This window comes from Sceloporus undulatus, chromosome 3 (genome assembly GCF_019175285.1).
Source record: "Sceloporus undulatus isolate JIND9_A2432 ecotype Alabama chromosome 3, SceUnd_v1.1, whole genome shotgun sequence".
NCBI classification, from domain to species: domain Eukaryota; kingdom Metazoa; phylum Chordata; class Lepidosauria; order Squamata; family Phrynosomatidae; genus Sceloporus; species Sceloporus undulatus.
In genome coordinates, this window is record NC_056524.1 from 215,353,454 (window position 1) to 215,367,691 (window position 14,238).

Here is a 14,238-nt window from a genome sequence, read left to right on the forward strand (position 1 = left end):
GCATCCCCTGGGAAGCCCAGAGGATGCGACCCCTCCCAGGATAGCAATGTTTACCAAGCTGGAAATGTGATAACCCTACTGGCAGACCATAGGATTATGACTTGCCTTCTAGTAGACAATGCTTTATCCGTGATTGGATAAGCCCATGTTGATTCGGCTGAGACAGTGTAGACATCCTGCTCCCCTCTGCTAATTAGAAATCTCCAGAGTACACATTGGTCCCTGATTCCGCAAATTGCCTTCTGATGTACAATGAGATAATGTAAAACCTGATGTAACCCTGATGTGAATAAAAAGGGCTGGCCAAGACCTGGCCAGCAGAAGAAGCTTTGCACCCCCATTCCTGTCTCTGCGTCTCTCATTGCCGCGACACATGTGCTGTTCTCAGACTTTTTTCTCTTTTAAATCGCATTTTATTCTTTTAATGAGTTATGTGCTTTGAACACTATAGCAGATTAATTCTGTTTTAATGCCCATTTTTGTATGTCCTTCACTGTATTTTTTTTAAAATTTGTAAGCAGCTTTGTACAGGATCCCAATTTTGGGGGGAAAGTACAATATAAAATAATAATAATAATAATAATTTAAAAAACACACAAGAGCACCAGCCAAGAGTTTGTTTCGCTGAGGCATTTGCCTCAATCCACTTAATGTAATAATAATAATAACAACAACAACAACAACAATAAACAAAAGCATCCAGCTAAGGACTTGTTTCGTTGAGGTATTTGCCTCAGTCCATTTAATATAATAATAATAGCATCGAGCCAGGGTTTTTTTTTCACTGAGGCATTTGCCTCAGTCCATTTAATATAATGATAATAATGATGTGATGATGATAAACACTAAAGCATTCAGCCAAGGGTTGGTTTCGTCGTTGAGGCATTTGCCTCAAGTCAATCCGCTTTGAGAGCAGTTGCCTCCCCTCCCACCTCTTCGGGCTTTGAGCGCATGCGCGGCAGCGCCGAGTGACGCGTTCCGATCACAGGACCGCTCTGACGTCAGAGGGGCCCGGAGGGGGCGGGGCATGTGCGTGAGCCGCTCTCTCTCTCTCTCTCTCTTTTGCGGGGAAGAAGAAGGCAGCCAGCGGGCGACGACCCGAAGGAGAACAGGGAGGGCCCCCGACATCTTGGGGACCGAGGGAGGCTTGGCCGGGGCTGCTTTCCCAGGTACCCGAAGTTGTTGAGCCTTCATGGCCGGGTTGGGGAGGGAGGTTGTTGTTGTTGTTTACCTTCCTGCTTTCTGACTTAATGGCAACTCTGTGTGTGTGTTGTCTGCCTTCCACCTAGGACTACCCTCTGTGTCTATGGGCCTTTCAAGTCGTTCACAACTCACGGCGACCCTCTTTGTGTGCCTTGTGTACCTTTGACTCATTTCTGATTTAGGCCGACCCTGTGTGTTGTGTGGCTGTAGTCGTTTACTGTCTATATGGAGACCCTGTGTGTGTTGTGTACCTTTAAGTCGTTTCTGACTCATGGTGACCCCGTGTGCGTGTGTTTGTGTGTATTTTACAACTTTTGGCGAACCCAATCATAGGGATTTGTTGGCACAATTTCTTCAGGGGAGGTTTGCCATGGCCTTCCTTCCCCCTGAGGCTGAGAGAGTGTGACTTGTCCAAGGTCACTCGGTGGGTTTTCATGGTGGAGCGGAGGATTCGAACCCTGCCCTCCAGGGTCATAGTCCAAAGCTCAAACCACTACAATACACTATCATGCTTTTTTCTTGGCACAGTTTCTTTTTATCTTGTCTCCCCCCCCCCCATTTTTTCCTTGTGGAAAAAATGGGGAGGGGGACTTTGATTAAAAAAACCAGAAAACAATGGGAAAAGGAAGAAAATCAATTATAGAACATTTAAGCATGATTCAGGAAAAATACAGACAAAAATGTCCCCTCCCCCCTAATATTTCCAGGGGCCTTCAAACCTTGGAGCCTCTCATCACAACTCCCTGGAGGAGGGAGCCATTTCAAGGCAGCCTGGCAGCTGCAGCCTGTCTAGACAAGCTGGCAGGGTCAAATCCACTGAGGTCAGGCTATCTTGTTTTGTAATCCTCCTGGGCCTCTTAGCAGGCGAGCGTGCCTGGAGTAAGTTGCCATAGCCGCCTTTCCTCCATGGATTTTGGGTGGGCTTACTTTGTGTTTCTACCACATTGGGAGGGGGAAAGAATGAGGGTCATCCAGTCTAACTCCCTGCCATGCAGGAATTCACAGTCAAAGCACCCCCGACAGATGGCCATCCAGCCTCTGTTTAAAGACCTCCAAAGAAGAGGGTGTAGCGAATTGAAATTGGAGTGAGGTGAGCGCATGGATGACATTCCCATGAAAAGGGTTTGGGGGAGGAACAGACTAGGCCCCTCAAATCTATAACCCTGGTCAAAGTGGCTCCCTCTGAGGACTGACTTTCTGCCTTTGAGATACAGTATTTCTTGAATTAAATGGCAAGGTAATTCAAGATCCCCGCCTGGTGTGGGATCTTCTGCCTTTTTAAGAGTTGCGTGAGAAGCAGAAATTAAGCTGATGAGAGGCTTCCAAGGCTATAGAAGGGAGATGGCAAGGGGAAAAGCTTGACCTGGTGAATTTCTGCTGGTTTTTATACAGCTAGGGTACATCTGCACTGTAAAAATAATGCAGTCTGACACCACTTTAACTGCTCTGACCCCTTCCTACAGAATCCTGGCATTTGCAGTTTTGTGAGGCACCAACACTGTTTGGAAGAGAAGGCTAAATACCTGTAGAAACTACAAACCCCATGATTCCATAAAATGGACCCACAGCACTTAAAGTGGTTTCAAACTGCATTATTTGTACAGTGTAGATGCACCCCATGTCAAGCCATGGGAGTTCTGATAGATAAGAAACCTGAGCTGGCCATCAGTATACTTGGTTGTTGTTGTGTGCCTTCAAATAATCTCTGACTTATGGCCCTTTTTGTTGTTGTTGTTTTGTATGCCTTTAAGTCCTTTCTGATTTACGGTGACCCTGTCATGGGGTCTTCCTGGCAAGATTTGTTCAGAGGAAGTTTGCCATTGCCTTCCCCAGGTGTGTATGTCTTAATAGCTGTGCAATAAGAGCAAGAGGGCCTGAAAACCCTGAAGCAGTGGTACTCTAACTTTTTACCTTTGGGACACCGCTTTACATCTACATACAGACGCTCCCCCCATCAATTAATAATAATAATAATAATAATAATAATAATATTTATTTATATCCCGCCTCTTCCGTTTGGGGATCGAGGCGGGTAACAGCAGAGTTTATGATACACAGTATAAAAACAATAAAACCCACAAAACTCTGACCTCACCCTCCCTCCTAAACTATAAAATTACCTTAAAACATGATTAAAATATATAACAATACAACATTACAAGATTATTTTACAATCTGCGAATGACGAGGAGATATAGTAGGAAGGACAGATAGAATTGGTTCTGGGTGGTTCTGGCACTTGACATAGTACATGAATAAAAATATTTTGTTTGTTTAGTGTGTGTATTTTCATTCACACATTAATAAACACACACACAGAGTTGGTTCTTGGTATCCACTGGGGTTTGGTTCCAGGACCCTCCCCCTCAATAGATACCAAAGTATGGGGATGCTCAAGTCCCTTTAATACAATGGGATAGTAAAATGGTGTCTCTTATATAAAGTAGCAAAATCAAGGTTTGCTTTTTAGAATTTACAGTCGGCCCTTCTTATACACGGATTCAAGCGTACACGGTTTGAAAATGTTCAAAAAAAGTATAAATTTCAAATATCAAACCTTGATTTTCCATTTTTTATAAGGGACACCATTTTGCTATGTCATTATATTTAATGGGACTTGAGTATACACGGATTTTGTTATACACGGGGGATCTTGGAACCAAACCCCAGCGTATAACAAGGGTCCACTGTATATATTTTTTGAATATTTTCAAGCTGTAGATGCATGGATAAAGAATCTGTGGATACGGAGGACTGGCTGTATTTATATTTAAGTAAATTCAATATTTAACTGGAAGCATTTGTAAATTTTACACGTACAAAAGTTTGGAAGGAGGGATCAGGACCTCCAAGTGTTGTGTCCCTGTGCCCCAGATCCTGCCCCACCATTTGAAAACCACTGCCCTAAAGGCATCTGATCTTGGAAGCTAAGCGGAGTCAACCCTGTGAATGGGAGACCACAAACAAATACCAGGTGCTGTAGGCTATATTCCAGAGCAAAGAATTGGCAAAACTGCCTCTGAGTATTTGTTACCTAAGAAAACCCTATGAAATTCATGGGCTGGTTGCCGTAAGCCAACAAGGGACAACGCACAACCTGAGCAACAGTGAATGGGATGGTTTAATGTTAACAGTGATTGCTTGGAGTAAAAAAGTTAGCACCTGTTTCTCATTTTTTGAGGGAAAACCTTTAAGTCAATGATTGATAGTTGGTACCTCTAGTGAATATATGACTTGTTTCTTTTGGATGAAGTCATCATTCCTTTGCAGGGTGAGTGAAAGTGTGCTGTGCTGTTTGCTTCTCCTTGTACAGTCATTTAGACATAACAGATTTTTTTTCATGTAGATTATCCCAAGTTAGTGTGGTGTAGTGGTTTGGGCATTGGACTACAATTCTGGGAGACCAGGTTCAAACCTAGCATAAAAACCCACTTGGGCAAGCCTCAAAGGATGATGGTGGCAACCCCTCTCTTAAGAAATTTGCCAAGGAAACCCTATGATAGGTTTGCCTTAGGGTCACCATAAGTCAAAAATGACCTCAAATCAAACAACGAGAAAATCCAGTTTGAACTGATCAGCTATGCTTTTATAATGCTTTGATCCTTTGAATCTTTGAAAACCCAATTCAGCCTTGATTTTAAACATGTTACTTTACATTTTATACTACAAGCTGATTGATTTTGTGTGTGGGCTTGTGATAGAGCAGATAATTTCTCCAGTATCAACAAAAAACCCTAGATAAGATCTTACTCTAGTGATAGAGCAAATGTTTTGTGTGAAGACTAGAGCCACTTTCAGTTGGAAGAGACAGTACTTGAGGTTGATGGAACAACCAATGATCTGACACAATATATAGCAGATGCTTATGTGGAGGCATAGAGGCCCATAATACTTATCCTATAATTTTATCTCTTTTATCGCTAGCATAGAAATAGTACACACCAAAAAGGTAGAAGGCTGTAATAACCTCATGACATTGAATAATGGACAGTTTTAAAAGAAACCCTATGAAATTCATTGGGTCTCTGTAAGCAGACAGGGAACTTAAAGGTGCATACACATACAGAAGAAAGTGAGTACAGTACTGTGACTGGGCTGTATTTTTGAGATGTAGTGTGATCCAGCAGAAAAAAGAGATCATTTTTAACCATTTTAACCGTTTCTTTCCCAAATTGATTGTCTTCCATTCCCCCCCCCAAAAAAAAAAAACCTGAAAAGGGTGCATTATGAAACATTTTCTTTTTGAATGGTTAATCAAATGTTTAAGACAAATTATTTATATGCTGCTTATTTGGCTTTACTACCTCAAAATGACTTCTGAGGGATTGATGCTGGAAAGAAACTTTGAAATATTGCAGAATAACAGGATATGGTCAAGTGTCTGATTCAGGAATAAAGTCTGGGATTCTGCCAAGTAAATCCTTCCTGCGACATGGTGGCAACGCCTTGGCACAACACAGCCTTTGCCTCCTTTTGCTTCTTCCTGCTTCAGAATCTCCACCTTCTGCAGCATGTCAAAGAACTGGTATATTTTGTCTGGATGAATTATGCTTTTAAATTTAGTATACCCAAACAAATCAAATGATTGAAAATTACGTATTTTGTTACTGTAGTAAGAAAGAAACTTTTAGATTAGTAAAGCGGTGATATTTGGTGGCATACACAGATGTAATTGAAAATTATGCCTTTGTATGTACTTTTTTGGACCTGGTAGAAGCAAAAAATCACACACACACACCATTGGACATGAAGGCCCCTCCCCATGCCACCTACATGTTTCAAGCTGGCTGAGCCCATATTTTTCTCCATCGTCCACCATTTTTGTCCAACCCCCCCCCCCCCCCCGAGAAAATAGGGTTCTCTGTGGTTTAAAACCTGCTTGGAAACGGAGTTGAAAACCATCCTATTCAGAGAAGCCTTCCCAGGCATCACATAATTGTCGCTTACTACTGATGTTCTGTTTTGGCTGTTTATTGATCCATTCCTGTATTGCTATGTACTGTATATGTATTATCCTACTTGTGAGTATGTATTTTCCCTGGATAAGATAACCTTCCATTTTGAAGCCAAGCCCTCCCTTCAGTCCATCCCTTGGTCCCCAGGCCTCGGAGGTTGAGAGGAACGGCTGGACCTCTTACCCTTTCCCCTCACCACCCCCTCTCCTTCTGTGTCATGTCTTTTAGATTGTAAGCCTGGGGCAGGGAACCGTCTAACTAAAAAGATTGTATGTACAGCGCTGTGTAATTTACAGCGCTTCAAATAAAGTTAATAATAATATAATAATATAATAATTCTGGAATGAATTAACTTCCTGGTAAGAATTCTTAGCGCTGCAGTCTTAATCTAATACAGTATTTGTAAATCAAGGTGTGTTCATTCCTTTGCTGACATACACCCTTTCCATGTTCTCTTTCATTGTATCTTTTCTTTTCTTTTCTTTCTTTTTTTAGAACTCAGAAATCATTCCACAAAGATTGGGTTGTATTTTTCCCAATTGAAACTGCAATCCTAGGCACACTTGCTTTTTAAAAATAAATAAATAAATAAAGTGAAGTAAGTGCGCCTTATTTTGGAGTAAACACAGAATCAATGTGCAGATCCAGTAACTGATACAGCTTTGCTTCCAGCAGTGTTCAGAATTCTTTTTAATGCCTCATTATTAGAAACTGAAAATTGGGGTTCTTTTTTTAAACTGCTCTTTCTATATAGCTCTAATGACAAGGGAGAATGAACTTTGAATCAACAGTGCACTGGAAAGAAAGCAAATTTGTAAATTTATCATTTACAAATTGAAATGACAGACTATATGGTGAAAAGCAATACAGGCTTATAAAATCAGTATATAACCTAAAATATGAAGTAATAGTAATAATAAAATGATTACAGCATAACTATACTATGGCTAGTAAATAAGAAAATTGTATAGTAGCTAAAACAGCTACTGAAGCAATGGTAGCATGGATAACAAATAAAATATAACTGAATAACTATAAAACTTTGTTATACTTGCTAGCTCTTTTACCTATAAGAGCAAAAGCTTTTGATATAAAGGTGATTATACTGCTGAAGATTCAGTGCAGTATTTCCAGGCAATGTCTAATGCATGAACCAGAATGAAAGCCCATGCAAAATAGAACAATTTCTAGAAATAGGCAGAAGCATTTGATAAATCAGCCTTTTTAGACATTGACCCAATCTGACTGAATACTGAATATCTCATTTATTTGGGGGTAATTTCTGCATAGGCTTCGCCAATGACAAGGATATACATGTTGAAAACCCAAAAGTAACTTAAATAAATTACACACACACACACACACAAAATTACCTGTTTTGAGGTGTTGTGTTGATTAAATTCAGCCACGAGAATAGAAACATTGAACAGAGGAATTCACACAAGGTTTTTTAAAAGGCATAAATGGAAGAAAAAGTTTTTATTTCCCATTTATCTTTTAAAAAAATGATTTTTGTTTTAAAGAGAAGCTTCAGTCCAAACCTCAACAAAAGTTTGTTTCCTTTTCTCATCTTAAAATAAGCCTGCAAATCCCACATCCCAGTGGAAACTGAGTGATAGGAAAGAGAAAGTGAAGAAATATGAAAGATGAGGAAAAGTGAAGGGAAATGAGTTTGACTTTTTACTATCCCTAACTTTATAACCCTACAAATCTTTTCCTGCAATCTCCATTGGTTCATCCTTAACTATTAAGACTATACATCAATTAAAAATTGTCTGGATTTATCATTGAATAAAAAATTTGATTACAGTATTTCTTTGTTCTCTCCGACCCATCTCTTAAATCTTCCTTTATGATGCTCAAAAAAATCATAAACTGTTGCCCATGTTTACAGTTGGCACTTTGTAGGTAAGCATTTGTTTCTGACACCCTAAATTTAGATTCCTCATCTTTCATTGTTAGTGTAGCAGCCATTGAAAAGGTGTATCAGTCATTGAACAACCCTTATCAGTACCAGCTAAAACCAAAATCATTGTCATAGATTAATCACACAAAGAGAGCCAGTGTGGTATAGTGGTTTGAGCATTGGATTACAACTCTGGAGACTTGGGTTTCAATCCCCACTCAGTCATGGAAACCTACTGGGAGCCTTGGGCAAATCACACCCTCTCAGCCGTTGGCAAACCCCCCACTGAGCAAATCCTGCCTGTCATAGGCTCACCATAAGTTGGAAAAGACCTCAAGGCACACAACACTTACCCAAAATAATAAGCTCAAATAAACCAACTGTTTCATTCTCCCAGGTTTCTGGCAAGATTGCAATGAGCATTAAAAGTCTGTATTTTATTGTGGAAGCATCAAAGAGAATCTTATCATTCAAACATAAGCACATAGATAAATAACTTCAGACGACAGGAAGAAAATATTTATTCCTAAAGAGTTAAAAACAAGTACTATACTGGACTTAATTCACTTAATTATTCCCTTTCGTATAACATAGCAGGAGTCAGCTCTATTCTTATTCAACAAAATTAACCTATAGGCAGTGGTGTCATTCAGCCAGTTTGCACCAGTTTGCTGGAACTGGTTGTTAAAATTATTAAAAAATAAGAAGGCAGGAAGGGTTAAAAGGGGAGCCAGTGAAAGGGAGGAGGAAGAAGAGACTGAATGGAAGAGGAGGATAGAGAAGCGAGGAGGTTAAAAGAGAGGAAAGGACTGGAAAGACAAACAAATTGATCCTAGATTAGATCAAAACAGAAATCTTCCTGGAAGTCAAGATGACAAAACTGAAGCTGTCCTACTTCAGGCACATCATGAGAAGGCACAACTCACTGGAGAAAATAATGCTAAGAAAAGTGGAGGGTAGTAGAAATAGAAGAATGCTGCATACTAGATGGATGGTCTCTTATTAGGGAGGCCACAAGTATGAGTTTGCAGAAACTAAGCAGAGCAATGGAGGACAGTTTTTTTGGAGATCTCTCATCCACAGAGTCACCATGGGTTGAGATTGACTCGAGGGCAGTTAACAACAACAGCAGCAAATAACTTGATCCTCTGGAGCTGTGGGGAGAGCTGGGGATATAGATATGCTGTACACCCCACCATCCAGTGTGGCTGCTGCCAAATGGCCAGAGCCAGACACAGAACTTGGAAGAGCAACACCATCTGGTTCCTGGGATCCAATTGGCCTCAGAACCAATTGTTAATTATTTTGAATGACACCACTACTTATAGGGTAATTGCAGTTCCTCCCCCTCCTCTTCCTCCTATTTCTTACCCACCTTTCCCTGTGGATTGAGACAGGGAACAGCAGCAGATCAATATACAACATACATCAACACAACATCAATTTAAAAAAAACAGGTAAGATAAATACATATTAATTCATCCATTTTTTAAAATGTTCTTGTGGTTGTGTGTTCAAGTCATTTCTAACTTATGGCCTATCATGTGGTTTACTTGGGAAGATTTGTTCAGAGGAGGTTTTCCATTGCCTTCCCCTGAAGCTGAGAACATGTGACTTGTCCAAATTAACCCAGTGGGTTTCATGGCTGAGTTGGGAATCAAACCCTGGTCTCCAGAGCCTTAGTCCAACACTCACATCACTATGCCACTTTGGGTTTTTATTCTAAATAATTATAATTATTATACATAATTATACAATGTTTTTAAAATACATATTTTTATATAGTTAAAATATAATTAAAACAAAACATTTTATAATTATTTAATATAATTTTCAAAAAAAATTTCTATTGCTGTATTTTTTTCATAGTAAACAAGGCAACTAAGAAACAGATCTTCAGTTTCTGGAGGGAATTTTCAAGGTTGCAAAATGCAGGTGTCTTTTTAAAGTCCTTTTTAGCCCACCGTCAAAAAGTGATCCATGTTTCTGTGGTCCTCTTCCCAGCTGGCATCTATAGGACAAACTGTCCTCACATCTGTGGGTTCCTCACAGCTGCAGAATTCCATCATGGTGTGCACCAAAGTTTTCCTGAACGAAGCTCTTTGTTGTTTATTTAATATCTACATTTCTCCCAGCATGGGATTCAAGGCAGCTTACAACCATTTAAAAACACAATACAGTACAACTAAAAATAAAAACCCACTAATACAAAAATTAAAACATAATTGAACCAGATTTCTATTTAGAAAACACAAGTTATAAAGCACAAGCTAAAAGCAGCTTTAAAAACACTTGCTAAACATAAAGTACAAATACAGTGCATACACCCATTAAAAGCTCCATCTGCCATGGGGATATTAAGAACCAAATACCTCCCTAAATTAAAAGGTCTTTACCTGCTGGCAGAAAAACAGCAGGGAGGGAGCCAACTGGATTTAGATGATGATCAGTCTTTAAGCTTCAGACAGCTTTTTCTTGCTCCTGGTACTCCAGAAAATGCAATGTATATAGTCACATCCATGTTTTTCTCATAGGCTGCCCATAGGTAAATGACTGATCACAATAGAAACAGAAAATTGAATTAAGGGGACCTTTTGTCTGATCCAGCATTGCTCTTCAGGGGAGTGGCTGTTGTTACTTAATAATAGTCCCACTGTAGTTTGCTCCGAAGCATGATTCGGGGCAAATGACCCTCGTTCCCATTTGAAACCACTTCCGATCCTCATTGGAGGAAAGAAGCGAGGCAAACACAAATAACCCAGGGTTTCCTGACACTACTTTGGAATTTTTAAGAATCGATTCTGAAGCGTTCCCAATAAGTGGGAATGCCAGATCAGAATCAATTCTTTTTTTTTTTTGCAATAGAAATAATAAAAAATCAATATATTGCTAAAGCAACTACTTGCTTTAGCAATAGATCAATTTTTCGATTATTTCTTTTTTTAAAAAAAATTGTCTCTTGCCCTCCTCCCCCGGATTTGCTTTGCTCCCTCTTCTGCAGTGCAGATGCAACCCAAGCCAAGCTCTCATTGAAGGGGAAAGCCTCTGACGCTTCCCTGGTGCTGCTGGACTTGCAGTGATGCTACCACCGCTTGCCCAGTGTTGGCCGGGATTGCGGTGCCGCTGCCGCGCTGGCCAGCACCGAAAAAGCGGTGGCGGCAGCAGTGTAGTAGCAGCGCTGGAAGCCTGGCCAGCACTGGGCAAGCGACGGCAACGAAAAGAAAAGAAGGAAGGTAAGCAGGAAAGCAGGAAGAAGGGAAAAGAAGGGGAAGAGAGAGAAGGAGGGAAAGGGGAGGGAAGGAAGAGAGAAAGAGAGCCGCTTTCCCCTGGCTTCATCTAATGTGAACAACAAGCATTCCTAGCAAAAAAAAAGCAATTCCACAAAAGGTCCTTTAGTGAGAACGAGGGACCTTTTGGGAATTACTTATAAAGCGGAAAGGAGCCGGATCGGAATGCAGATTATGCCACAGGTGGGAATGACTCCCAAATCAACACAGATTAGAGGAATTAGTCACACCATTTTTTAATTGAAGGGATTGGACAGCACCTTCTGTGAATCTAGGGGCCATTTTAGCTTTCCATTGGACGTTGGAAGGCCACATTGATTATGATTTGTTTTTGTATTTTCAAGGGCCTCAGGCGGAAAAAAAATCTGGGGGAGGGGATTACATGGTACAATCTGTCATTGAGGGACCAAAATTTATGTGAATGTGTTGTGGGAGGGGGGTGCTGGACGAGCTGCATGAAGACCACCCTGGCCTAAATTAAATTTTATGGTTGTCCAACTCTCACTTAGGTAAGAAACCTCAGTTTGGCAAGGCTGTATGAGCATACTTTGCTCTGTCCCTTGTCTGAATAGGTAATGGCAGCTGAAGGGGAGGCTCTTGTGGCTGCATTATTTACTGTCCTTATTTCCTGTCTTTATTTTCTCACAAATGAATAACCCCATTGGTTTGGATGAAAGGTGACACTTGATGTTTTATGTCCTGGAGTTCAGAATGTGATAACTCTTCAGTTGCTAGTTATTTAGAAACAGAGGAACCTTTCATATTGTATGGTGATTTTAGTTCCCTCTGGATAATTCAGCAGCTTTCTTGGGCTTTGTTGGGACTCCCATTCCTCATGGTGCAGCGTGTGTCCATGATGAGTGAAAGACATCCTACATCCTCTCCATGGTGCTACCCTTCAGATGTGTTGAATTGCATTTCCCATCATCTCTAACCTTTATGGCATGTTGCCCGGGGATCACTGGACCTATAGCTCAACACATTTGAAAGATACCAGCTTGGGGAAGGCTGTCTGGTATTACCGTTATCAGCATGCATAGCCTCAGTATGGACGTTATTTCATACATGTACATATTTGTATCCTGTGCTTAGGGATGTCTGCTTCATATTTTGCAAAGCTGATGATATAGGACAATCTTATGCACATCATTCTAATGTTGTGTTGAGAAATATCAGTGGCTCATCTCCTTTCCTTTTCTTCATAGCGTTTGTGATGGCTCTGGTGAAAAGTGGATGGCTGTTACGGCAAAGTGAGTACAGTAATAGATTCTGTTGTCTCTCTCCTTTCTCTTTTGAGGCCAAACTACACTACCTGTGTTTTCTTTGTTAACGAAGTGTAGCCATTAGAGTGGATGGACTGTTCCTCCTACAACTTTCTTGTTTGAGAAACTGGCAAGGGAAGAAAGAATAAGTCATTGTATCTGTTAGTACTGTGGCTTGGATCACATTAACGGCTGCATTAAAATAGAAAATATGAGAAGATCCAGTCACAATGCTCCAGCATACCATGTAATCTAGAATTCAAAGATACAGCCCGGTTAGTCTGTAGAATCAGTATGTAGGGAGATCTTGTAGCAGTTTTTGAGACTAACTGAAAGAGAGAAGTTGGCAGCATGAGCTTTTGTAGGAAGTAGTCTAGTTACTAATGCAGTGTTTGCACACCCCAGAGCCCAGTGAATGCAAATAAATTTATAAATATAAAATGGGGGACACCTGGCTTAAGACTACATGTGAAAGGGATCTAGGAGTGCTAGTAGACCACACGTTGAACATGAGTCAACAGTGTGATGTGGCAGCTAAAAAGGCCAATGTGATTTTAGGCTGCATCAATCGAAATATAGTGTCTAGATCAAGGGAAGTAATAGTGTCATTCTAATTTGCATTGGTCAGGCCTCACCTGAAATACTTTATCCAGTTCTGGGCACCACAATTCAAAACTGATATTGAGAAGCAGGAGCGTGTCCAGAAGAGGGCGACCAAAATGGTGAAGGGTCTGGAAATCATGCCTTATAAAGAGAGACTTAGGTGCGTTACAGACCGTCTGAAATCGGCGGTCTGCTGGCGCTAACATTTGCAGCATGGAAGAGCCCAAGCGTCCAAACCGCTTGGCTCCTCCGCTCTGCAAAAAAGAAGCCCCCAAATGGCACTTCTAATTGCGGCGCGCTTCTGACATCGCGAGGCGCCAATGGTGCACTCACAACATTATTTGTGCTGTGCGACGTGCAGACGCTATGCGTCCGCTACGTCAAGATGGCGGCGCCCGTGCGGAAGGGCGTTGCCATTTTGTACGCGCTCTGCGCGTACTAGGGTTGAGGGACGTCTAGAATAGATGCCCCTTTCTAACCCTAGTACGCCCCTTTCTAACCCTAGTATGCGTAGAGCGCGTACTTTTGGCGCGTTTGTAACACGCCTTAGAGAGCTGGGTATGTTTAGCCTGGAGAAGAGACAGTTAAGAGGTGGTATGATAGCCCTGTTTCAAACATTTGAAGGGGTGTCATACTAAGAATGGAGCAAACTTGTTTTCTGCTACACGAGAGACTAGGACATGGGACAGTGGATGCAAGCTACAGGAAAAGGGATTCCACCTCAACATTAGGAGGAACTCCCTGACAGTAAGAGCTGTTTAAAAGTGGAACACACGCCCTCTGAGAGTGGTGGAGTCTCCTTCTTTGGAAGTCTTTAAACAGAGGCTGGATGGCCATCTGTCGGGGATCCTTTGATTGTGAGTTCCTGCATGGCAGGGGGGTTGGACTGGATGAGCCTTGAGGTCTCTTCCAACTCTATGATTCTATGAAAACAGCAGTTTCAAACATTATATGCTGTGCAGAACAGCACTATTTTGGCTGCCTGCTGGAAGCTTAAAGGAGATGAAGCCAGCCTAACTTCC

At 41.2% G+C, this 14,238-nt stretch overlaps 1 protein-coding gene across 1 annotated transcript in view; it reads left to right on the forward strand.

Annotated features, from left to right (window-relative positions):
* The first annotated feature begins 1,006 nt into the window (after positions 1-1,006).
* Positions 1,007-14,238, forward strand: part of PLEKHB2 (pleckstrin homology domain containing B2) — a 28,145-nt gene continuing 14,913 nt past the window's right edge. Inside the window, exons 1-2 of the mRNA XM_042457321.1 lie at positions 1,007-1,169; positions 12,557-12,601. Of these exons, the coding sequence (XP_042313255.1) occupies positions 1,028-1,169; positions 12,557-12,601 (187 nt within the window). The 5' untranslated portion in view covers positions 1,007-1,027. The remainder of the gene's footprint in view (positions 1,170-12,556; positions 12,602-14,238) is intronic.